General features: G+C 53.5%; 1 protein-coding gene and 1 long non-coding RNA gene across 2 annotated transcripts; one reads left to right on the forward strand and one right to left on the reverse strand.

Moving 5' to 3' along the window:
- Positions 1–6,259: 6,259 nt before the first annotated feature.
- LOC306647047 lies at positions 6,260–6,841 on the forward strand. The gene is made up of 3 exons (XR_013760036.1): positions 6,260–6,476; positions 6,519–6,676; positions 6,710–6,841. It is a non-coding gene; the product is annotated as an uncharacterized lncRNA (long non-coding RNA).
- A 400-nt stretch (positions 6,842–7,241) lies between these two features.
- Positions 7,242–25,289, reverse strand: DAPK3 (death associated protein kinase 3). The gene is made up of 9 exons (XM_079116040.1): positions 25,167–25,289; positions 24,205–24,355; positions 12,670–13,030; positions 12,282–12,411; positions 11,744–11,792; positions 10,885–10,911; positions 9,601–9,753; positions 8,703–8,748; positions 7,242–8,444 (listed from the first exon to the last, which is right to left on the reverse strand). Exons 2-9 carry the CDS (start codon positions 24,264–24,266, stop codon positions 7,908–7,910), a joined length of 1,365 nt encoding a protein of 454 aa, XP_078972166.1. The 5' UTR covers positions 24,267–24,355; positions 25,167–25,289; the 3' UTR covers positions 7,242–7,907.
- Positions 25,290–26,679: the final 1,390 nt, after the last annotated feature.

Genomic DNA, 26,679 nt, shown 5'->3' on the forward strand with positions numbered 1-26,679 from the left:
TCTGGGGACACGTGTGGTCATCACGACTGGGGTGTCCTGGTCTGGAACATGTGGAGGCAGGGAGGCTGCCCAGCACCCTGCAATGCCCAGGATGCCACCCAGAAAGTTCCAGCCTGAGTCCCACAGTACTGAGGGGCAGGGGCTGGCTGAAAGGGCAACAAGTGGGCTCAACCCTGTCCCCTGTCCCTCAAGGTGCTCAGAGTGGGACGCCTTGTGCCACAAGACCCTGGAGAGGATAAGGACCCAGGATGACACCAAGACCGACCCCACCCTCACCCTCTCGTGGTCAACACCTCTCTGGCCAAGTCCTCCCCTGGCCTTGAAGAACTTGGCCAGGCCTGACCTGTTTCTGTTGCGGCCCCTCCCGGGGGCCCCGCTTCCTGATCCCTGAGGAGCCCAGCCTGCAGAGGACAGAGGGACTCGAGCCGCTGCCCAGGCAGGGACACCAAACCAGCCTTCCGTGCTCCGTGGGAGGTTGCGGGCACATCAGGAGCAGAGTCTTGGGCAGGGCTCCTAGGCCCCTTCCCCGGGGCAGCTTCGGAAAGTTGTCTCCGGGTCCCTGGGCGCCGAGGCTGGCCCAGCTGGACTGCGGCCCCCCTGTTATGAAGTCATATGCCGCCCTCTCCCTCCTGGCAGATCTGTCCCTATCCCACCAGCCAACCCCAGGGCAGACTCTCCCCTTCAGCACCCTGCCCCACTGCCCTCCACGGGGTCCCCCAGCCCCAAGATGGTCACCCCGGCAGATCTCTGCCCTTTCCTAAAATCCCAGCAGCCACAGGAGAAGAGAGAGCAGAAATCCCCCAGGACCAGGGACCAGGAGGCAGAGGCCAGGAGGCAGGTGGAGGCTGCCCTCCCCCACCCCCAGCATCTGTCACCCACATCAAGTAGCACTCAACCGGCCTCTTAATCAGCACTTACTCTGCCGGCACCCCCTCCTCCACCCCAGGGCCCCAGCAGGGCCAAAGCGGTCACCTCCAAAGGCCACCCGGCCTGGGCACCCCCATCCTCCCAGCCACCAGGCCCCCGAGCAGGGGTCCCTAGGGCCAACTGGGGGAATGGCCAGGGCCAGGAGGAGGAGCGGGCTGGGGCTGACAGCACCCATGGCCTCGGGTGCCCCGGGAGCTCAGCCTCAGCCCGGGGTGCCCCCAGATCCGGCCAGCGTGATCAGTGGGGGTGCTGAGGGCCTCCGAGTTTGACCTCCTGTCCTCACCGTTCCTGTGCAGCTTCACCAGGGTCTGGGGAAAGCTGGGTGTCAGGGAGGAGAGGGCCATCCCCTCCGAGGGACAGGGATGGAGTGGCAGGGTCCCGGCAGCTCCTGGTGGGGACACTTCCGAATTCCATCAGTGCCAACAGGGCTACCAGAAGACACCTTCAAGATCCGAAACCCCTGGGCCAGGAGACCCCAGGAGGCCTGGTTCTCCAGAGGCCCAACCTCCATCCCTGCTGATCGCCCCACAGCAAGACGCACATGCACTCCTGGGCCCCTGCCTGGGTGGGTCCCAAGCAGCCCCTGTGGGACTGGGCAGCGGGAGGGAGGGCCTGGCCCCAGCATCCAGCGCCTGGCCTCCTCCCCCTCCCCTCCCGTCGTCCCGTCTTCAGGTTGGGAAGGGCCTGGGCCGTCCTGGAGGCCACCAAACCGCCTGGCACAATCAGGCAGCACCCCGGGTCTGTGTTTCACTCGGTCTTTGCAGGGGAACGCTCGTTTCCACACTGTCCATGTCTGACTGTTCGGGCCGCTGGGGGGCCCATGTTCTGCATGGGGCTGGGCGCAGGGACGCGGGCAGATGGTTTTGGTACTTACTTTTCTTTTTGTCTCACAACAGGGGGGCTAAAGGTCTCAGGGGCTGGAGGAGCCGCTTTGGGCTGGCAGGCCTAGCTTTATAGAAGCTGCCGCCTGAGCCCAGGCAGACTGGCCCGGGCTATTAATAGCGGCTGCGCATCTTGCCCTGTATGGTCAAGAGCAGGGCCCTGTAAACTTGGCCTCCCCAGACCTTCTGGCACCTGTTCCTGGCCCTGACCGGGCTGCCCGCACACAGCCGGCCCCTGACCTATGAGAGCCTGGGTGGCGCTGCTCCCTGGCTGCTCAGCCCCCATGCCCAACAAGACTGGCACTGAGGAACGCGAGGGAGAGCCGCCAATACGCCCTCCTTCCACCCAGGCAGAATGGCTGCCCCTGTGCGAGGGGCAGCCGCTGGCCAAGGGCAGCGTTTATGGACCCTGTCAGTCGGTCCCGTTTAGAAGGTGCGTAACCAACTCCAACCCTGGCACGAGCCTCCAGTTACGCTCAGTGCCGTGCTGCACTGACGCTGGTGAGACCCAGAACGTCCCCCTGGCCCCTGGTGTCCCAGGAATGAGCCCCTCCCTGCAGGCCGTCCCCAGGGGCCGGGGGCACCTGCCCATTCCCGAGTACACGTTTCTGTTCTGCAAACGCCAAACCAGTCAGCCAAGCACTCGCCTCTTCCGCCGGAACTAGCGGCCCCAGAGGCCCCTCCCTGTCCGTTGCCACAAAGCGCCTCCCGCAGCCCTGGTGGCCCAGCTCCCGGAGGGCCCTGTGTACCTGGCTGGCCTAGCGCATGGCATGCAGGACCCCTCCCCTGGACGATGAGCACTTGCTCTCATTCACCTGGTACCAGGCATCACGGGTTGGGCCATCCTGTGACCCTGCAGTGGGGTCCCCTTCACTAGAGGCAAAGTGTGGCATTGAGACACAGCCCCAGGCTGGGATCCCTCCCCAGGACCACAACACACCCACTGACCCAAATGCCCCCAAGTTCGTAGCCCAGGTTCTGCTAGCATTCCCGGAGCTCTCAGTTCTAGAACCTTCCATGCCTGCCAGGAGCTCAACCAGTGCCACACTCAGCCTCAGCTTCCTGCTCAGCCAGCCAAACATGTTTGCCTGGCTTCAGTACTTCATGCCATGTACTGAGGAGGTACCAGGCTGCAGAGGCAGAGGGACTTCCTGGGTGCCCCAGAGTGGACGGGGGTTCGGCCTTGCTCCCAAGGGCGTCTCTGCCTCCGCCCATGGGAAGGAGCACCAACACCCACAACGGGGCACTCTGGGTGGCGCCAGCGCCCCACCAGATGGCTTCTGTGTCTTGGACACGTCTCCCAGGGGTGCACGTGTAGAGGTCTAATCCCCTGCAAGGGGAGTAAAGAGGCTGAAAGCATAAGCTCTCTCTCCCAGGGAGGGCCCTTCCTGTTCTACCCGGAATCTGGGCTCTGGGCGACCCTTGGCTTGTCCCTGTCCAGTCCCTGCCTCTGCTGTCCCATGGGGTTCTCATTTTAACAAGGTCCTACCATAATGCCGTATGACCTCATCTTTACTACTGACTTCTACAGGGACCCTATTCCCAAATAAGACCCTACTCACCGGCTCTGGGGACACAGGACTTCCAAGATGACTTTTGGCAGGGACACAATTTGACCCTCAACAGCCATCTTGCCTTGGGTGCCCCCCAACCTCAGCTCACACAGCTGCTGGGTTGGTGTCAGGTGGAAGTGGGGGTCCCCAGAGCTGATGCATGTCACTGCCACCCAACGTGGCCCCTGCTTAGTGTGTCCTTTACGAGAATAGGCAACAGGAGCCTTGGCCCCCTCTCAGAGAAGCCTAGAGGAAGACCAGAGGGAGCACAAAGGGCTCAAGACTGCGCGCAGCCTCCTCAGCGTGTCCTGGGCCCGGCCTCTGGACGGAGCCGCTTGACCTGAGTGGTGTGTTTCCTGCTGGCTCCAGGGCCAGGCCTGGGAGGAGTCTGTGTGGGCCTGTCCTTCCACATCTGCCAAGACAGAGTGGCCCCAGGGGTGGAGCGATAGTCCTCGTCCCCAAAATCCCAGCGGCCTCTGAGAGGCCAGAGTTGACCCTGAGGGTCTTGGGGCTGTGTGGAGGGCAGGTGTGTTTCCTGGTGCTGGGGATGGAGCCCTTTCCTGCCCAGGACAGTCTCGCCACATGCCTGGGCTGGCCTGGGGCTTGCCGCCCTCTTGCTTTGGCTTGCGTGGCTGTGGTGGCAGGTGTGGCCCACTTGCCTAGCTTCCTTTGTGAGGCACTACCCCTCTGTGACGGGGCCACCCCAGCCTTCAAACTCCACCACGAGGGGTCCCAACTCCAGCCCAAGTGGGGGGCAAGGGTGCCCGGATTTATTCCTGCCCAGCTGCAGGACTCCGCCTCCCCAGGGGCCCTCTGACCACTGAACCCCAGCGTCCAGCCCTGAGCCCACCATGCTGCTTCCCAAATCTGTGGGTCTGAGGACTTCAGAGACTCCTGTGAGTGGACTCCACGATGTGTCCTTTAGATTCTGGCTCATGTCACTGAGTACCGTGTCGGCAGGTCCACCCATGTGGCAGCAGCTGGCCAAATCACATTCTGCATTTCATTCATCCATCCATCTGCACGAGGACACGAGCTGCTTCCACCTTGGGCTGTGGGCCATCCTGCCACTGTGAACACAGCGGACACGTGTGTCCCAGGCAGAGGTGCTTATTCTGGCAGCTGGTGGGTCCACTGCTGGCCACAGGGCTATCGCCTGGACAGGTTCGGTCTCTTGCTGCCCCCTGGTGGTTGTGTGCTCACATGGTTTCTGGTAGGGAGCTGGAGGCTCTAGAACAGAAGTCAGCCAACTCCAGCCCTCAGGTCAAATAGAGCCAGGGCCTGTCCGTTTGTTGTTGTCTTAATATTTTTTTAGTTGTAGATGTACACAATGTCTTTCTTATTTATTTTATGTGGTGCTGAGGATCAAACCCTGTGCCTCACATGTGCGAGGCAGGTGCTCCACCCACTGAGCCACAACCCCAGCCCCAGGGCCCTTTTTTAAATAAAGTTTTTTTAGCATTCAGTCAGGGTAATTCATTTACATACTCCCTATGCACGTTTGGCACTATGACGATGGAGTAGCCCCCAGAGAGCCCACCTGGCCTCCACTCTCCTGCCAGTGCCCTAGGCTGGAGCCTAGCTGAGCCCCCAGGCCTAGACTGAGCCTGTTTCTGCTCCAGACTGCACCCTAGTGCCTATCTCACCCATCACCAGAGTGGCTGACGGACGTGGCCACGGTGGTTTACCTCCAGGCCTCAGGGTGGTCTGGTCTCTGAGGGTTCCACTTGTTGGCAACTTGAAAATGGGACACAAAAACCTGGCAGTGGCCACCGGCTCCTTCCCATGCACTCGGGCTGCACCAAGTTGGAAACCTCACAGAGGACCATAAACAGGACCGTGAAGGCAGGTGCGGCAGGGAGCACCAGGCCCCTCCTCCACCTGACAGAAGATGCAGGAGGGCAAGGGTCAGCAGAGGCAGTGCACCTGGTGTGCATGGCTGGCATGGTGGGCACGAGGGCCAGCTTGGCTTCTTAGCTTCGCTGTTTGGGATGGGTTCTCACTATGCTCCCCAGGCTGGCCTCAAATTCCTGGGTTCATGATCCTCCTGCCTCAGCCTCCCAAGTAGTTGGATGACCACAACTGATTTGATGCTTTCTATGTGGTAAAAAACAGGTGACACAGATTCCACCTGTGACACCGAGTACATTCACTGTCACCTCGATGCAAAAGCAACCAACCCAGGCTTGCACCCACCAATCCTACCTCTGGACTCTCCTGTCCTGGATGTCTTCAGTCACCTGGTAACACACTGGCCTTGCATGTCTAGTGCTCAGTGGGCACGAGGTCCTCAGGTCCATCAGCACTGCAGCTGTCACCTAGCTTCTGCTGGTGACTGAGGGACGCTCCAGGTGGGATGGGCATGTGGTCGATCCACCAGGCAATGGGTGGCACTTCCCTCCAGCCGCTGCCACTGCCAAGGTGAAGGTCCCCACACAGCTCCGTGAGTGCCACCACTGAACAGCACTGCACGTGGGCGAGCCCATGGTGTTCCAATCTCCCAGCAAGAAGCGGTTTTAAGGCTGGACGCGGTGGCCACACCCGTCATCCCAACAGCTCAGGAGGCTGAGGCAGGATGAATCTGGAGTCCAGAGCCAGCCTCAGTAACAGTGAGGCGCTAAGCAACTCTGCGAGACCCTGTCTGTAGGTAAAATGCCAAGTAGGGCTGGGGATGTGGCTCAGGGGCCGAGTAGCCCCCAAGTTCAATCCCCAGTACCTCCCCCGCTAATTTTTTTTTTTTTTTTTTTGTGGTGCTGGGGATTGAACCCAGGGGCTTATGCATCAGAGGTAAACACTCTACCAACTGAGCTATATCCCCAGTCCCCCCAAAAGTTTTTTTTTTTTTTTTTTTTTTTTTTGATACTGGGGATTGAACTCAGGGGCACTTGACCACTGAGCCACATCCCCAGCCCTGTTTTGTGTTTTAATTCAAGTCGGGGTCTCACTGAGTTGGTTAGGGCCTCGCCATTGCTGAGGCTGGCTTTGAACTCTCGATCCTCCTGCCACAGCCTCCCAAGCTACCGGGATGACAGGTGTGGCTTCTGCGCCTAGCAAAAAAAAAAAAGCCTTTTTAAGGAAGAGCTTGCCCTCCGTGCATGGAGGGGTAGAGGGTGGCGTCTGGCACTGGCACAGACCCAGAAGGGATGGGAGGCCAGAGGGCCCCTTCCCGGGGGCACCCAGCTGGACCACGTGCCCCTGTGACAGGCAGAGCGTAAGTGCAGTTCACGGCTGCTGCATCTGCTCTTCCCTGAGCAGGGTGGCCTGGAGCAGGGAGAGGACACACCAGGCAAGTCTTGGGCTCCTGGCCACTGACCTGTGGGGCTGGTACAGGGCAGCCCCAGGTCTGAGATGGGGCTGCAACAGGCACCTTCTGCACAGCCCCGTCTGGGGAGGTCCTTTGCAAAAGCCTCAGTGCTCACAGGAGTCACACTGGGGCCACAACCCAGGGGTGGCTCCCGACCATGGAGGGCTTGGGCCTGGCCTCGGCCTGCACACTGGGGGATCCCCCACACCCAAGACCTCCTGTTGGACTGACGTGGCACCTACCAGCACCCCAAGATACTGCCCACCCAGCCCTCAGTCCAAGCCAACGCCTGCCACCTAGCAAGCTCCTGGAGGGCTGTCTGGGGACACCAGCTTGGGGTAGAGATTTGCACTTTCCAGACCAAAGTGGCTCACCAGCCTCTTGCAGGCAGCCCTGCGGGCTCATCCACAGCCTGAGTCCTGAGCAACAAAGGCAGCAAGTGAGATGGGAGCAAGAGCCACCTGAGGGCCGACAGGCACTGCAGCCAGGGACAGCTGGGGACCCTGGGGCTTAGAGCAGGTGTGCCCTGGCACCAGGAGGAGGATGGCCCACAGCACGGGGCCCCTCAGGTGCTTCTGGGGGCCAAGAGGGTGGTGGCCACTTTATAGCCCCTGCCCAGCTCCTCAATGACCCCTCAGCCAGCACTGGAAGGCTCCCTGGGCCCCAAGACGACATGAGACCAGCATCACCAACAGTTCGTGTACTGATACATTCCCCAGACAGACTTTTTTTTTTTTTTTGCACTGGGGACTGAACCCAGAGGTGCTTAACCACTGAGCCACATCCCCAGCCCTTTTTATTTGGACACAGGGCCTTGCTACATTGCTGAGGCTGGCTTTGAACTCATGTCTTCCTGCCTCGGCCTCCCGGGTCGCTGGGTTACAGGCGTGTGGGGCTGTGCCCGGCCAGAGCAGCCCTAAGGGCATCATCAGCTTAGTTTGATCACTGGGACCCAGCACAGGCCAGGGGCGTCACACAGTGGGGCAAGCATTTGTGGACGGGGCTGTGTGGGGCTCAAGAGGCTCCAGCTGGACAGAGAAGGTGGGCCTGCTGCCCCCAAGTCTGTCGGGCAGATCCCACTGGAGGCTTTCGGCTCCTGCCTGCCTGCTTGGGGGCCTGAGGCAGTCCTGGGGCCTGGCTGCCACCCCACCACCAGGAAGTGCTCCAAGACCCGGGAGCCATCCACCATCCCCGGCTGTCAGCGCCGGCCTCACGCGGCCACAGCAGAGCAACAGGGTGGCACTAGCGCAGACTGCACTCCCCGCCCGGCAGCTTCTCCTGCTCCAGTGCACGCACCAGGTCCTGCACAAAGCGCATCTCGGAGGCCACCTGCGTGGCCAGCGCCTCGTAGCGGTTCTCCAGGCGGCTGAAGCGGCGCTTGAGCCCACCGGCCCCCAGCAGCGCGCCCTTTGCCTCCTCCTGTGCCTGCCGCCGCAGCGCCTCCGTCCTGTGCAGCTCCTGCCGCAGCCGCCGCAGGTCCTGGCCGAGGCTGTCGCTCTCCTCCCTGTACCAGGCCTCCTTCTCCTCGTAGATGGCTGCCAGAGCCTCCACGTCCTCGCGGCACAGCCGCCGGCCGCGCTCCAGCTCCCGCAGCCCCTCCTCGGCCGCCGCCACCTCCTCCAGCACTTTGGAGAAGCGCTCGAAGCTGGCGTAGCTGTTGTTGGGTGGCATGCTTGAGTGCGACTTGAGCGTGTACTCCTTGAGCCGGGTGGTCTTCAGGCGCCGCCGCTCGGGCTTCTTGCTGCTGTCCTCGCTGCGGACGTTGCGCCGCCGGATGGCCTGCAGGGGACAGGGAGGCGCTTGGAGCCCACAGGCAGGCTGTGGCCTCTGGGCCACTGGTGGAGCGTCTGTTCGGGCAGCCTTCCCACCACCATGGCAGGGCCAGGACTCTGCCAGGGCCTCAGTGGCCTGAGCTCCAGCACCACCTCGCAGTGCAAGGACCTTGGCCACCCAGGCCCAGGCCTCTGGGGACCCGCCCCACATGCTGAGGGCTTGCCCACCTATGAGCCTCCAGTGGGAGGAGACCCTGGCCCTTACCTTGATCCAGGAATGCTCCAGGCTCTGGGCGATGGTCATTCTCCTCCTGGAAGACCACCCCCCAGTCACAAGCGTCCTCCACACCATCTACCCACAGCAGCGGGGACCAGGCTGTCCCCCTCGCAGCACCAGCCCTCAGCACCCCACTTCCAGCCGCTCCCCATACACACCACCCCAGGGCCCCCAGCCCCCAAAGTGTCCCTGAGCCTCTGCTCTGCCAACCACGAGGGCCAGGGACCTGAGACAGGCAGGCCTGGGCCGTGTTCCCTGCCATTTTTAACAGAACCACAACCTCACGCTACAGACAAACTCAGGCATCCACAGGGGCCATGGAGGACTGTGACAGACGGAGTGCCTATGAGCCAGGTGCCAGGAGTGCTACATTTCTCTAGAACCTGGAATTTTACACAAAACCTGTCTCCAATGCTGGTAAGGAATTTAAGGTTTTTGAAAATATGGTGTGGTTGGCCACGGTGGCCACTCCTGTGATCCCAGCAGCTCAGGAGGCCGAGGCAGGAGGAACGTGAGTGCAAGGCCCACCTCAGCAACCTAGCAAGACCCTATGCAGAACCCCAGCTGTTCACAGAGCACATAAAATAAAAAATAAAAAAGGACTGGGGATGTGGCTCAGTGGTTAAGAGCCCCTGGGTTCAATTCCCAGTGCCAAAAACAAAAAATAAAAACCAAACCAAACAAAACAAACATGGTGTGGCCAGATCAGTCCTTAGCCCTATGCCTGGCTAAGGAGCCAGTCCTCAAGGCCTTGGGGGCCCCGAGTGAACTGCAGTGGAAAGAGAGGAGCCATTGAGAGGAGCGTGGGGTGTGGGTGGCTGGAGGGCTGGGGCACGGGCAGAAGAGGCTGAGATTGTCCCCCTAGGGCCCCAGTGCTTGCTCCTACTTGGGGTCTTTGACAAGCAGCCGGCGGATGAAGTCCTTGGCCAGCTCACTGGTGTTGCTGAAGTACTCCTCATCGAAGTCGTAGTTCACAGCCGAGATGTTGGTCAGGGTCTCCTGCTTGGTCTCACCCAGGAATGGGGACGCGCCACTAAGGCTAGAAGACGGAGGCAGGTGCAGGCTTGGCTGGGTGCCCCCAGACCCTGCACACCACTCTGACCCTGCTGCATTCTAGTCATCTCCCAACTCCAGCAGGCCCACGAGGGGCCAGAGGGTGGGCTGACAGGGACACCTGATCACTGTGTGCACCTGGGCCCCTTACAGATTCCTGCACACCGTCCCCGGCCGCCCACCAACTGCATCAAAGATCACCTCCCAAACACTGAGAGGTGTGTCTCTGGAAACTTGGTGTCTGGGTGGACACAGTCTCAAAGCTTCTCCTCCCAAAGTGCTCAGCAACCCAGAGGGCGCAGTGGCCACCTTCCAGGGAAGTTCTTGCCCAGGGCTCCGTGGACAAGGGTGGAAACTCTCAGGAGGCTGAGCTCCTCCCAGGGCCCAGTTAGGGATGCAGAACCCCAGCTGTGTACAGAGCACGTCAAACCCCAAGCGGACACACTCTAGTGTCCAATAGTGCCCTGTGAGAGCCGGTCACGCTGGGCGAGAGCACACTGAGGAGCTGTCTGACTAGGGGAAGTGAGATGTCCCCAATGTCAGGCGATTCCCAGGGTCCCAGCCAAAAAGAGGACACTAGTGTGGAATCAGGGTGCCTGGCCAAGGCTGGCACTCAACCTCCTGGGCATACCAAGGTCCATAGCACATTCTCTCATCTGCAGAAGGGAGTCTGCTGTTTCTGCAAGTCTTCCATAACCCTGAGGTCACCTGGACATGAGCGACCAAGCCTGCCTGCTGTGCCCACCTGCCAGGCCAGGAGCTGACACAGCACAGACCTGGCCAGGCAGAGCTGACCCAGGCAGTGGCGGGGAAAGGCCAGGATTTGGCCCATTCTGCTTCTGGCAGCCAGCTGGTTGTCCACAGTGGAGAGGAGACACACCCCCTCTGGCACACCTGCCCTGGCACTGAGGGTAGAGGGCTCAGCCTCAGAACTTTCCAGAAGTCCATGACGCACCCACAGAGAACCCTGTGCTACTCCACTTGCTCCTGCCCTCATCTGGGGTTCCCTGTGCACCCCAAGTGCAGAGGTGGTAGGGACCCCTAGTCCCCAGGAACATAGCTCTGGCTCCATCACAGGCCAGGCAGTCACCTGCTGTGTACCGCGACCAGTACTCACAGGATGTAGGTGATGACGCCAATGCTCCTGGAGGACAGACAGAAGGGACAAGGGTCAGCGGGGCCTCTGGGACACACCCCACTCCCTGAGGGCAGAGGTCCACAGCCAAGCCAAGTGAACCACTGGGGAAACCAGAAGCCCTGAGCCAAGGTAACACCCCCGACCTTTGGCCCCAAACTTCAGGGGTGGACACTGTCCTCTGCTCTGGGGCTCACACAGCCTCTGGCCTGTCCCTAGGTCCCTGTCTATGTCACTCTGGGAGCACCTGGAATTTCCCACCTGGGCACCTCTGGCCATCCCTGCCTACTAATGTCAAAGTTCAAATTGGCCGGGGGGGATGGTCCAGAGCACAGTGGCCCCACACCAACCCCACGTTGACAACGGGGCCCTCCTGGGGCTGGTGGTTTGGGATGGGTCAGACACTAGATAGCTCAGACTGTTGGCTTTGTTCCGAACTACCCTTAAGAAACAACATGGGGCCGGGCGCAGTGGCCATGCCTGTCATCCCAGCACTTGGGAGACTGAGGCAGGAGGACTGTGAGTTCAAAGCCAGCCTCAGCAACGGGGAGGCCCGAAGCAACTCAGTGAGACCCTGTCTCTAAATAAAGTACAAAATAAGGCTGGGGATGCGGCTCAGTGGGCGAGTGCCCCTGAGGTGAATCCCTGGTGCCCTAAAACAAAGACACATGGAAACCACTCTTGGCAGGTGGCCTGACCTGGCCTTTGGGCCACAATGTGCCAACTCCTATCCTAAGGCAGCCGTCTGTCCATGCCCCCATGGTGTCCAGACATCTGCAGCTCCTGAGTGTCAGGGAGCACACGGGCCCAGGCCCCAGCCGCCAGACACCACAACACTCACCACATGTCTGCCTCCAGGCCCAGGGGCTCGTAGTTGACAATCTCAGGAGCTACAGGAACAGAAAAGAGAGCGCGGGGTCAGGCGCTGGGGACAGAGTGGTCAATAGACGCAGCACCCTGTCCTCGCAGCTCGTGACTATTTTTTTTTTTTTTTTTGCATTACTGAAGGCTGAATCCAGGGGCTTTGCCACAGATTCACACCTCAGCCCTTATTTACCTTATTTTGAGACCGAGCTTCACTAAGTTGATGCCTCAGCCATTCCGAGTGGCTGGGATGACAGGCGTGTCATGGCATCCAGTTAAGACATGGACTGTGGGGGAGGCACTAGCAGACCCCACTGTACTTGGTGGTGAGTAAACACAGGCAGGGCCGACTCAGGCCCTGGGCCCTGGGCAGCAGGAAGGATGGACGTGATGGCCCTGACTGAACCTGAGTCTCCATGATGTCAGGGCACAGGAAGGGTGGCCTGAGGCCTGTGCCAGTTAACCCCTCACACGCCCGCCTTATCAAGTCCTGGGCAGACCCCATGCAGACTCACCCACAAACTCTGGGGTACCGAAGATGTTCTTGAACTCATTCCCTGCTTCAATCTTGTGGGCAATGCCAAAGTCAATGAGCTTGATCCGTGGGTCAGGCACGTTCTTGTCTAGGAGCATGATGTTTTCTGGCTGCAGTGGGAGACCTCTGCTACTCTTGTGTTTCACCCATGTGTCACTCCCCTCTCTCTGCCACACGGGAAGGCTGACCCAGCCCCGGGTCCCTGGTCTAAGCTGTCCCCTCCCCTCACCCCTGGGTAGCAGCAGGTTGGAGGACTGGTACTCTGCTGCACAAGCCAAGGTCTCCTCAGGCCCCATCCTGCCCACATGGGACAAACCCAGGTGCTGGACACATGGCCAGCTCCATCCCAAGGGCCCTGCAGGGCTCACCTTGAGGTCGAAATGGGCAATGCGCTTGGAATGAAGGTAGTGGACACCATCCAGGATCTGCTTGAGGAACTGGGTGGCCTCGTCCTCAGTCAACGATTCCTTCTCTGCCAGGAAGTCAAAAAGCTCCCCACCAGAGACCAGCTCCAGAATGAGCACCACATCTGTCTTGTTCTCAAAGACGTCATGCAGAGTGATGATGTTGGGGTGCCGGATCTCCCGCAGGATGCTCACCTCCCGCTCGATCTCCTCCCGGCTGACACCACGCCGGCTGGAAGCCAGGCGGCGCTTCTTGATGAACTTGGCCGCATACTCCTTCCCAGTGCCTTTCTGCCGGCACTTCCGCACGATGGCGAACTGGCCACTGAGGGAGGAAGGGGGGAGGTGAGCAGGGAGGCTGCCCAGGACCCCTTCCTGTTCCCCAGGCACAGCCCTCCACCTGGCACCTCAAGTGACTTATGAGGACTTGGGACAAGAGCCCACTGCAAGGTCAGGCAGCCTCCACAGCCCTCTGGGACAGCAGGCAGAGCCAACTCTCCAGGACTGTACGGGGCACGGGCACATGGGCACAGAGCCCCTGTGCCAGTGCGCCAGGTGCTGCTGCAACAGCAGGAGAAGGAAGGAGCCAGGTGTGCACTGAGAGGGCACCAGGACACACCCGGGGCAACCCTCAAGAGGACCTGCCACAGCCAGGAGGGAGCTGCAGACAGCACTCTGCTCTCATCTGGATGCTGAATTTCCCCAAAGGCACCTGTGTTGAAGGCTGTTCCCAAGTGGTGCTACCGGCAGGTGCAAGGGACCCACAGAAGGCAGGCCTGGCAGGAGTCTCTGCTCCCAGAGCCAAGCCTGCTGAGGGCCTGGGGACCCCAGCCTCAGGCTGCCCTGCCTCCTAGCTCCAAATGCAAGCAGTCTTTCCAACACGTGTGCTGCCCCCACCTTGCCAGAGGCCCGAAGCCATGGACTACCTGATCTTGGGCTTGAACCTCCAACACTGAGTTAAATAAACCTTTTCTCTATTAAGTTAATCACCTCAGGTATTTCATTGTAGTAACGTGAAACTAAAATATGTACAATGTGATTCTTTTTGTTTAAAAAAAGTTCTATGCTGCGGCCCTTCTGCGGCCCTACATACGTGTGTTTCCATGTTGTATAGAAGCAGAGGGCTCAGATGCAGGGCAAACTACTCACAATAGTCCCTGAGGCCCAGGACTGCAGGAGGTGGGGCAAAGGGGGAGGATTTACCTTCCATTTGATGCAATGCTATCCTGATTGAATGTTCACAGCATATTATGTCATTATTTTTTTTAAATACAGGAAAAAAGAATAAAAGTCGCTGACTTTAAAAGTGTTCCTATTCAGTCAGGTCTGGTGGCACACCCCTGTCTCTCCAGTGACTCAGGAGGCTGAGGCAGAAGGATATCAAGTTCAAGGTCAGCCTCAAAAACTTAGAAAAACCTTGTCTCAAAAATGAAAAGGGGGGGCTGGGGAGATAGCTCAGTCGGTAGAGTGCTTGCCTTGCAAGCACAAGGCCCTGGGTTCAATCTCCAGCACCCCCCCCCCAAAAAAAAAGAAAAAAAGAAAAAAATGAAAAGGGGTGCCAGGTGCAGTGGTGCACTCCTGTGATCTCAGCAACCTGGGGACAAACTGCCCCTAGTTCAGATCCCAGCATCCCAAAAAACAAAAACCAAGAAAGAAAAAGAAAAAGCCTTCAGGCTACTAAGTAGCACTGACTTCAACCTGAAACTCAGTTCAGAATAGACACCTGCCCAGTACCCAGCTCAGCACATCTGCTCATGGACCCGCGTGTCCTTCCATGGTCACACCTTTTCCCTCTGGCCAAAGGCCAGACCTGCCCCAGGAATGGGGTGGAGAGGACACGGTCTGCCTCTCTGTTGGACTTGGACTTGGGATGACGAGCAGAGGCCACCAGGTGCAAGGTCACCTGAGAACCAAAGCCTGCAGAGAACTAAGGAGGCCAGAGAAGCAGGGCAGGTGCTCCCGAGCCCTGGACCCTGCTATCCAGCACTCTTGCTCCCTCCAGCTCCCCCAGCCTCCTCTAGGCTGGAGCCAGCCTACACCCTGGGAAACAGGGCACCCAGGAGCACCCCAGCATCCAGCTGAGGATTCCTCCTTACCATAACGAATCCCATCCCGCTATACCCATGGATCTTTGGTTTGCCTCTGAACAGTCCTCATGTCAACTTCCTCCAACACACTGAACCTCTGTCCTGAAAGTCGCTGACACCCGGGTCCACTTTCCTCTCTCTTGGTTGAAAGGGCGTGTGATCTCCCCACATCTGATTGCCCCAACTGCAAGAGACCCTCTTCAGGGGCCCAGCCCACACGCTCCCCTTCCCTGTAACTCCCACAGGAGGCCCAGGACCAGGGGCTTCAGGCCTCCATCCAACAGAAGCTATGCAAAGAGCTGCCACAAACCAGAGGGATGCCAGAGTGCTGGGACCGAGAGAAAAGCCCACAGGCAGCTCCTGTCTGGGGTATGCAGCCACTGGGGAAAACGGGGTGCACCAGGACAGACGCCAACAGGAAAGAGCCACAGTGAATGGGCAGGCCAGGCGAGTCCCTGCGGCGGAAACGACCCCAGCAGCGGAAACGACCCCAGCAGCATGTCCCCCAACCACAAGCATGAAAAGCACCAAACTGACAAGCGTCACGCGGAGGCGGGTCTGCCCCAGGCCACACTGGGCCACGTCCAGGGACACGTGAGGCTGTCAGGACTCGGGGAGCTCCTGGCCTAGTGTGAGTCTGGGCTGTATCTGCAAAGATGACTCGAAACTGTGTCAGCAGAGTGAGAAGGAGGGGCTGAGGCACAGTGAGGCCACAAGAGCTGGGGAGCTGGAGTGTGCCAGCAAGGGGACGTCCAGAGCATGGGCCAGGCACACTTTCTTTAAGGGGTCAGTCTCCACATGGAGCACTGCTTAACTCGGAGAGGCAAATGCCGCAGCAGCATCACAGAAGAAGCACAGCTGTCCCCAGCCTCCTCCTCATTCGCCCTATTTATTTACTGTGACAATGCTGGGTATGGAAGCCTGAACCTCGTGCATGCCGGCCAGCCCTCCTAAAAAGCCACACCCCCTGGCCCCTAATTATTAAGTTTTATTGCAAACACTGAAAGGAGAACCTCCTGACATCGTTACAAGTCATGAAACCCAACTCCGTTCCCCCTGAACTATTTAAAAATACACACAGCAATACAAGCAACAATAAGTGCTGGCAAGGATGCTGGTGGGACTGCAGATTGGTGCAACCACTTTGGGAAGCAGTATGGACATTCCTAAGAAAACTTGGATGGACCCACCATTTGACCCAGCTGTCCCACTCCTCTGTTTATACCCAAAGGACTTAAAATCAACATACTACAGTGACGCAGCCACTTCAACGTTCATAGCAGCTCAATTCACAATAGACAATAGCTCAACTATGGAACTAACCTCGATGCCCTTCAACAGATAAATGGATACAGAAAATGTGGTATATATACACAATGGGATATGACTCAGCCTTAAAGAAGAATCAAATTATGGCATTTGCAGGTAAACAGATGGAACTACAGAATATCATGCTAAGTGAAATAAACCAATCCCAAAAAAACAAAGGCCGAATGTTTTCTCTGATGAGCAGATGCTGATCCATAGTGGGTGGTAGGAAGGGAAGAATAAAGAAACTTTGGATTATGCAGAGGGGAGTGAGGGGAGGTGTAGGGTGGAGGGAAGGACAGCAAAATGAGACAGACATTATCACCCTATATACATGCATAAAATAATTTATTAAATAAAAAATAATAAAAATAAATTAAAAAATAAAAATATGCACGGCATTCTGAGTTTGCAGCCTGTACAAAAACAACTGCCAGGGATCCAAGATGGTGGACTAGAGGGAGGCTGCGTTCCTTGTCGCTCCGTAACTCTGCTTTCAAGCAGAGGATATCTGTTTCTTGGTGAGGCAGTTTTTGCTGCTTATTGATTCCCCTGCTGTTTACCCCATTTATCTGCTGTGACCACCTGCAGTCTGCCAGCATATTGACGCCTTGAGTGCAGATTGCTCACTGTCATGTGCCTATCATCCATCATTTGCCTGACTCTCGCCTGTCCATTGCCTGCCTTACACCTATCCATCACTCAACGCATGAGGTTCACCTCCCGATCGATCGTCCGAAGATCAATCAGCAAACTGATCGCTGATCGCCAGTGGAGCACCAGCTGCCTGCTGCTGCCTGGAAGTTCACTACTACAGTACCAGCAGGTTTGATTACACGTGGCTGCCGCCATTTTGAGACAACAGCCAGGCCCCATTGGATCCCTGGCCAGACTGACTGAGCCCCATCTCCAGGATCCCTCAGCCCAACCAATCACTCCCTGCCTCTGGGACCCTCGTACCAACTGACTGTTCCCTGCCGCCAGGACCCCCAGACCAACTGACTGCACCCTATCACCAGGACCCCAGACCGACTGATTGCACCCAGCCTCCAGGATCCCGCAACCACACCAAACACACCCAAACTCCAGGACCTCTGCCTAACCAACTGCACCCCACCTCCAGGACCTCCAGCCGACCATGTCCACACCCCAAGCTGCAGCTCCCCATTTGCCAACACATTTGGAAGCCAGAGCAGCCATCTTGGATAATCCTGGAAGCTGGAGCTCCCATCTTTAGGTGGGGCAAATCCCATCCTGAGATGCCTGCTGGAGATGTGAAGCTCAATGTGAGGTACCTCTCATGCATCAGGCTACTGAACACTGGGAGGTTTCATTAGTATGTGACTGTTATACAGTTCATTTTCTTTTTTCTCCTTATTGAAAAATTTTAAGTTTTTATTTCTTTACTTTTCTTGCTCTCTTTTCCATTTGTTTACCTGTTCCCTCAGAGTCACTTTCTCCCTTTTTTGCATGCTAACATCCAATCTGTTCTGATTACACTCTCACCCTTTCTATTATCTAGAGCTTCTATATATTCTTTTTTTATCCCATTAACAGCCACATTCTACATCCCTCTGCATCCTCTTTGTCCTCCATTAGAAACTGCAGACCTTATTGCAAATCTGTTTGTTTTACTCAAGATAATATTTGAACTTGTTCTGTTTATTATGACAATCTTGTTATTGTCCTCATAGGGGCTATTTGGTCTAGGATTGCATAGTGTCTGAATTGGGCACTGCTAATATTGATCTCCCCTTGAAGAAAAGGTTTTGGAAACCTATAGGGCCACTATAAGCCTATAGGGGGAAATCTGCAATACCCCAGGTCTGCACTGCTAGAGGGGAAGATACGTGAACAACATGAAAAAACAAGGGAAGAAAATGATCCAAACAAATCTAGATTCTATATTAGTAGAATCCAATGACAGTATGTTAGAAGAAATGTCAGAAAAGGACTTCAGATTATACATGATTAAGATGATTCACAAAGCAAAGGATGAGATAAGAGAGCAAATGCAGGCAATGAATGATAATACCAATAAGCTGAAAGAGTAACTGCAGGAAGCAAAAGATCATTTCAACAAAGAGATAGAGATTCTCAAAAAACCAAATGGAAATCCTTGAAATGAAGGAAACAATAAACCAAATAAAAAACTCAATGGAAAGCATCACCAACAGACTAGACCACTTGGAAGACAGAACCTCAGACAATGAAGACAACATATTTAATCTTGAAAATAAAGTTGCCCAAACAGAGAGGATGGTAAGAAATCATGAACAGAATCTCCAAGAACTATGGAACATCATGAAAAGACCAAATTTAAGAATTATTGGAATTGAGGAAGGCGCAGAGATACAAACCAAAGGAATGAACAACCTATTCAATGAAATAATATCAGAAAATTTCCCAAACCTGAAGAATGAAATGGAAAATCAAATACAAGAGGCTTACAGAACACCAAATGCACAGAATCACAACAGATCTACACGAAGGCACGTTATAATGAAAATGCCTAACATTCAAAATAAAGATAGGATTTTGAAGGCCACGAGAGAAAAGCATCAGATTACATATCTGGGAGCGACCAATACGAACAGCAGCCAACTTCTCAACCCAGACTCTAAAAGCTAGAAGGGCCTGGACCAACATATTTCAAGCTCTGAAAGAACATGGTTACCAACCAAGAATCCTATACCCAGCAAAACTAACCTTCAGATTTGAAGATGAAATGAAATCCTTCCACGATGAACAAAAGTTAAAAGAATTTACAAATAGAAAGCCTGCGCTACAGAATGTTCTCAACAAAATATTCCATGAGGAGGAAATGAAAAACAACAATGTAGGTCAGCAAAGGGAGGAACTACCTTAGAGACACTCAAAGGAGAAACCAAGCCGACTTAAAAACCAAAAATAAGCCCAAATGACTGGGAATACAAATCATTTCTCAATAATAACCCTGAATGTTAATGACCTAAACTCATCAATCAAAAGACACAGACTGGCAGAATGGATTAAAAAGAAAGACCCAACAATATGCTGCCTGCAAGAGACTCATCTCATAGAAAAAGACATTCACGACTAAAGGTGAAAGGATGGGAAAAAACCTACCACACACATGGACTCAGTATAAAAGCCGGGGTTTCCATCCTTATATCAGATAAAGTGGACTTCAAGCCAAAGCTAGTCAGAAGGGATAAAGACGGACATTTCATACTGCTTAAGGGAACCATAAATCAGGAAGACATAACGATAGTAAATATTGATGCCCCAAACAATGGTGCATCCCTGTACATCAAACAAATCCTTCTCAATTTCAGGAATCACATAGACCACAACACAATAATTCTGGGTGACTTTAACGCACTGCTGTCACCACTAGATAGATCTTCCGAACAAAAACCAACCAAAGAAACCATACAACTCAATAGCACAATCAATAACCTAGACTTAATAGACATATATAGAACATTCCATCCATCAACGAGCGGATACACTTTCTTCTCAGCAGCACATGGAACCTTCTTGAAAATAGACCATGTGTTATGCCACAAAGCAGCCCTTAGGAAATGCAAAAAAATAGAGATACTGCCTTGTGTTCTATCAGATCATAATGGACTGAGAGTAGAAATCAATGACAAAATAAAAAAAGGAAATTACTCCAAGACTTGGAGAATAAATGAATGAAACATGGATAACAAAAAACATCAGGGAGGAGATTAAAAAATTCTTAGAGGTCAATGAGAATGACGATACAACATATCAAAATCTCTGGGACACTATGAAAGTGGTACTAAGAGGAAAATTCATTGCATGGAGCGCATTCCAGAAAAGAATGAAGAGTCGACAATTAAATGACCTAACGTTACAGCTCAAAGCCCTAGAAAAAGAAGAACAGAATAACAGCAAAAAGTAGTAGAAGACAGGAAATAATTAAAATCAGAGCTGAAATCAATGAAATTGAAACAAAAGAAACTATTCAAAAAATTGACAAAACAAAAAGTTGGTTCTTTGAGAAAGTAAACAAAATAGATAAACCCTTAGCCACACTAACAAAAAGGAGAGAGAAGACTCAAATTACTAAAATACATAATGCAAAAGGAAATATCACAACAGACACCACTGAGATACAGAACATAATGAGAAGCTACTTTGAAAATCTGTATTCCAACAAAATAGAAACTACCGAAGACATTGACAAATTTCTAGAGACATATGCTCCTCCCAAACTGAACCAGGAGGACTTACACGATTTAAACAGATCAATATCAAGCAATGAAATAGAAGAAGCCATTAAAAATCTACCATCCAAGAAAAGTCCAGGGCCAGACGGATTCTCAGCCGAGTTCTACAAGACCTTCAAAGAAGATCTCATTCCAATACTTCTCAAAGTATTCCAGGAAATAGAAAAGGAGGGTACCCTACCGAACTCATTCTATGAAGCTAATATCACCCTCATACCCAAACCAGGAAAAGACACATCAAGGAAAGAAAATTTTAGACCAATATCCTCAATGAATATAGATGCAAAGATCCTTAACAAAATATTGGCAAACTGTATCCAAAAACATATTAAGAAAATTGTGCACCACGATCAAGTGGGGTTCATCCCTGGAATGCAAGGATGGTTCAACATTCGTAAATCAATAAACGTAATCCATCATGTCAATAGACTTAAGGATAAGAATCATATGGTTATTTTAATTGATGCAGAAAAAGCCTTTGACAAAATACAACACCCCTTCATGCTCAAAACACTAGAAAAAATAGGGATAGCAGGAACATACCTGAACATTGTAAAGGCTATTTATGCTAAGCCCACGGCCAATGTCATTCTTAATGGAGAAAAACTGAAACCATTCCCTTTAAAAACAGGAACAAGACAGGGATGTCCTCTTTCACCACTTCTATTCAACACTGTCCTAGAAACTCTAGCCAGAGCAATTAGGCAGACTAAAGAAATTAAAGGGATACAAATAGGAAAAGAGGAACTTAAGCTGTCACTATTTGCTGATGACATGATTCTATATTTAGAGGATCCAAAAAACTCCTCCAGAAAACTTCTAGACCTCATCAATGAATTCAGCAAAATAGCAGGCTATAAAATCAACATGCATAAAAGCATTTTTATATGCAAGCGACGAAACATCGGAAAGGGAAATGAGGAAAACAACTCCATTCGCAATAGCCTCAAAAAAAAAAAAAAAAAAAAAAAAAAAAAAAACAACTTGGGACTCAATCTAACCAAAGAGGTGAAGGATCTCTACATATAAAACTACAAAACACTGAAGAAAGAAATTGAGGAAGACCTTATAAGATGGAAAGATCTCCCATGTTCTTGGATAGGCAGAATTAATATTGTCAAAATGGCCATACTACCAAAAGTGCTATACAGATTCAATGTAACTCCAATTAAAATCCCAATGACGTACTTCACAGAAATAGAGCAAGTAATCATGAAATTCATCTGGAAGAATAAGAAACCCAGAATAGCTAAAGCAATCCTTAGCAGGAAGAATGAAACGGGGTATCGCAATACCAGAACTTCAACTATACTACAAAGCAATAGTAACAAAAACGGCACGGTATTGGCACCAAAATAGGTAGACCAATGGTACAGAATAGAGGACATGGACACAAACCCAAAGAAATACAATTTTCTCATACTAGACAAAGGTGCCAAAAATATGCAATGAAGAAAAAATAGCCTCTTCAACAAATGGTGCTGGGACAACTGGAAATCCATATGCAACAGAATGAAAATAAACCCCTATCTCTCACCCTGCACAAAAATCAACTCACAATAAATCAAGGACCTCAAAATCAGACCAGAGACCCTGCATCTTATAGAAGAAAAAGTAGGTCCACATCTTCACCTTGTTGGCTTAGGATCAGACTTCCTTAACAGGACGCCCATAGCACAAGAAATAAAAGCAAGAATCAATAACTGGGACAGATTCAAACTAAATAGCTTTCTCTCAGCAAAGGAAACTATCAGCAATGCGAAGAGAGAGCCTACAGAGTGGGAGAATATCTTTGCCACTCATGCTTCAGATAGAGCACTAATTTCCAGAATATATAAAGAACTCAAAAAACTCTACACGAAGAATACAAATAACCCAATCAACAAATGGGCTAAGGATATGAACAGACACTTCACAGAAGATCTACAAGCAATCAACAAACATATGAAAAAATGTTCAACATCTTTAGCAATAAGAAAAATGCAAATCAAAACTACACTAAGGGGCTGGGGAGATAGCTCAGTCAGTAGAGTGCTTGCCTTGCAAGCAGAAGGCCCTGGGTTCGATTCCCAGCACCCCAAAAAAAAAAAAAACTACACTAAGATTCCATCTCACCCCAATTAGAATTGTGATTACCAAGAATACAAGCAACAACAGGTGTTGGAGAGGATGTGGGGAAAAAGGTACATTCATACATTGCTGGTGGGGCTGCAAATCAGTGCAGCCACTCTGGAAAGCAGTGTGGAGATTCCTTAGAAAACTTGGAATGGACCCACCATTTGACCCAGCTATCCCACTCCTCGGCCTATACCCAAAGGACTTAAAATCAGCACACTACAGAGATACAGCCACATCAATGTTCATAGCTGCTCAATTCACCATAGCCAGACTATGGAACCAACCTAGATGTCCTTCAATTGATGAATGGATAAAGAAACTGTGGTATATATATATATATATATACAATGGAATATTACTCAGCTATAAAGAATAATAAAATTATGGCATTTGCAGGCAAATGGATGAAATTGGAGGATATCATGCTAAGTGAGATAAGCCAATCTCAAAAAACCAAAGGAAGAATGATCTCGCTGATAAGTGGATGATGATACATAATGGGGGTAAGGGGGCAAGAATGGAGGAAGGAAGGACTGTATAGAGGGAAAAGAGGACTGGGAGGGGTGGGGAAGAAGGAAAAAATAACAGAATGAATCAAACATCATTACCCTATGTAAATGTACGATTATGCAAATGGTGTGCTGTTACTCCATGTACAAACAGAAACAACATGTATACCACTTGTTTACAATAAAAATAAATTAAAAAAAAAAAATGCCAGGAAGAAGAAAAAAGACATAAAACCCTACTGGTTTGGCCCACAGAGAGTAGGCAGTACACGACTCCTGAGTAAATGGATTGATACTGTTGAAGCAAGGGCACACAGTCAACAGACACATGCAGTTAAAAAATCAAACATCCAAAGGACATGCAGAGCAGGGGCTGGGGCAGCTCAGGAGCAGAGCGAGTGTTAGCACAGTCGAGGTCCTGGGTTCCTCCCAGCACCAAAAAAGAGAGACAACGTATATGGAAGGTCGCGCACAGGTGACACAAAAGTACTACATCATTTTACAGAAAACATCTGGGGATTCTCAGGGGTCTGGAACCCATCCCCCACAACAGAGGGATGACCCAATATGCATTAAATTTTACTGACTTTTGTCAAACTGAACCCCAGCAGGAGGTGTTCATGCACTGAGTAGAGACTTCTCCCTCCAGGCAGGGGCTGCACTGTCCACCACTCTGGAGGAAATTCCTGAAGGATTCCAGGATCTCAAAAGGCCCAAACAACACCCTGCCTGACACACTGCTCAGTTATTTACATTCCCTTCTGGTGACATCATGAGGCAGGCCTGAGCGGAACCGGAAGGCTGGCCAGCAGCAAACTCACCAAATAAGGTTTGAGGCTCCACAAAAAAGAAAAAGGGGCGGGCCTAGTGGGGCCTGGCTGGTCTGGGGAGCGGGGCATGGGGCTGCCCTCTAAGGTCCACCCAGGCAGGAAATCAAACAATGGCCTCAGCAGGACAGTAAACTCCAGTGACCCCCAAAAGAGGATTACAGAAAAAGACTCCAAGAACACACATAGCTGTCTTCTGCTTTCATGTCTGTGCCTGGCACTTGCCGTTTCTCCCCAGAGCAAACACACAGGGCACCTCAGAGAAAAACTTCAAGGCCAGGGCTATCCGGCTTCAGAGCTCAAGCTCTTTCCACCAGCAAATGACAATGACTCCTTCCTTTGTGGGACGAAGGACAAGGGAGAGTTTCTGTTCAGAAATCCCAACACTCCATCGAAGAGGGCGGCTCACCTGCCCAGCTCCTCCCCCATCTCATAGTGGTCCTCCACGTCTTCCTGCCTGAAGGAGGACATGGTGGCTGGCCTGCCTTCCAGCCACTTCTGCTCCAGTTGAAAGCACTGAGCCCCAGGACAGGACCTCAGGGAGTCCCCGAACCGGGATCCTGGAGGAGACAGGCAAGGAGGGAAAGCAGGAGTGAGACGGCAGTCATCTCTCCCTGATAAAGGGCGACACCTGCTCACCAAATACAGCGCTCACATCACTCCGCCCTAAGGTTCCAAACTCCTGGGAGGCCCTGCCCCGCGTTTAGTGGCTGAGTCTTTCCACCGCTCCCTCCTTTAATCCTCGTAATAGGTGTGGGGATCAGCCCCACTGGGCGGCCTTGCTCCAAAACGCCCCCTGACGCATGACTGATTCCCACAGGCTGCCCCCGCCTCTGCTCATGCGAAGCCCCCACACTCTCCAGGTCCCCAAGCCCTAGGGCTCCTTTCCTCCGAGGACGACTTCCCAGCCCCCCGTCAATTACCACCCCAACCCCTCCTCATCCTCACCCACTCCTCACCCAACCCCCTCCACCCTCCTAACAGCAGCCCCAGAGTCGCCTCCTCTCCCAATCCCGAATCCCCCAGGCACCGAGCATGGCTCCCGAGCTCCGCAGGGTCTCTTGCCTGCCGGCCCTCCTCCGTCCCTCCACCATCAGCCCCCCACCGCTGCAGCGCCCGTCTTCACCCCAACCTCCCCACAGGCCCGGGCGGACCGCAGCGACTCCCTTCGTAAACCCGCCCTCAAGTCCCCGAGCCCTAACGTTCCTGCTCCAGCATCCCGAGGCCGCCACGCCCCTCGCAGGCCCGGCAGGCCAGCCAAGGGGTCCCCCAGAGCCTCTCAGCTTCGCTCGCTCCCCGCCGCCTCCACGGGCCCCGAAGCGCCACCCCGGCTTCCCCAGCCCGTCGGCCTCGGCCCGAGAGCGTCCGCACCCTCCGCGGCCGCGAGTCCCGGGGCAGCCCCACCGCAGCGCTGGCCTCGACCGCCCACTGCGACTGCGGCCCCGGCCCCGCCCGCCGTCTGGGACGCCGCGTTGCGCCTGCGCACACGTCACCACGTCTGCAGGTACCCACCCTGGAGGTGGACCTACCTCTCATTGGTCAGTGAGCCCGCCGCTCATGCCGCACCTCGACGCCCCGCCCTCCGCCTGCTTTCTGGCCCCGCAACCGGATACGACCTACCATTGGCTAGCTGATTCACGTTTCTTAATCTGATTGGCTGAAGTGGACGCTGAAGTAGCGGATAGAAGAACGCTAACTTCCGGCCCCTCTGTCGCCCCGCCCGCCTCTACTCTGACTTGGGCTGAGGCTGGAGGAGGGATGAAGTCCTGCATCCCGCTTCCTGCGGTTCCTGAGCACCAGTGCAAGACTCAACTGGGAGGCCGGCGTGGTGATCCACACCTGTAATCCCATCTACTCGGAGGCCATGTCATAAGACTCCTAAGCTCGAGACCAGCCTCAGTAACTCAAAAAGGCCGTGTCAAAATAAAAAGGGCCGAGGTGTAACTCAAGAGTAGGGCGCCCCTGTTCACTCGGCATAAGGACGACGGGATCCTCAGGATGGCTGCGCATTGCAGTTCCTGGGGTGGAGAGCGGGGCAGTTGGCCTGTGTGGCAGTCTCCTCTGTAAAATGTTGAACATTTAAATACGTAAATGCAAACGAAGGACTGTCAGGTATTGCCATTCACAGGAACCAATTTAATGTGTATCAAATGACAATCTTTGGCGACAAATACATTTCTCTCATTCCATAGATGAAAAATTGGCACCCGAAGTTTGACCTACCCAAGATCAGTCAGGGCAGAGCCGATTATTGCCCCATAGGTCTGAAATCAAAGCCAATGCCAAATCACCCCGCAGACACAAGACCTAGTCTGTTTACTTCTGATGACAGCCTCAAGCTCATCTGTCATTTACCTTACTTCTGACCTCAACCCTTATTCCTGTCCCCAGGTTGCTGTGCAAGTTGTGCCTTCTGCCTGGAGATGGTCTCCTGCACTAACTCCAAGTCTCAAGCTCACAGCCACAGTAGCAGCTGTTCCTAGAAGCCCGTTGGCATTGCACCTGGACAACTGCACAGACCTCATGAGTGAACTGTCGGTACAACAAAATGGTCTAACCCACCTCCATGGGAGACTGGCAGATTAGTCAGGTGTGATGGCACAGTCCTGTAATCCCAGCAGCTCAGGAGGCTGAGGCAGGAGGATCGCGAGTTCAAAGCCAACCTCAGCAAAAGCGAGGCGCCAAACAACTCAGTGAGACCCTGTCTCTAAATAATACAAAATAGGGCTGGGGATGTGGCTCAATGGTCCAGTGCTCCCAAGTCCAATCCCCAGAACCAAAAAAGAACAAACAAACAAAAAAACTGGCAGATGAGCATCCACAGTCCTGAAAGCAAGATCCAAAGCAACCTTGCTGGTTGGCATGACTTCCATCTATTACCATA

This window comes from Sciurus vulgaris (genome assembly GCF_902686455.1).
Source record: "Sciurus vulgaris genome assembly, chromosome: 16".
Classification (NCBI taxonomy): domain Eukaryota; kingdom Metazoa; phylum Chordata; class Mammalia; order Rodentia; family Sciuridae; genus Sciurus; species Sciurus vulgaris.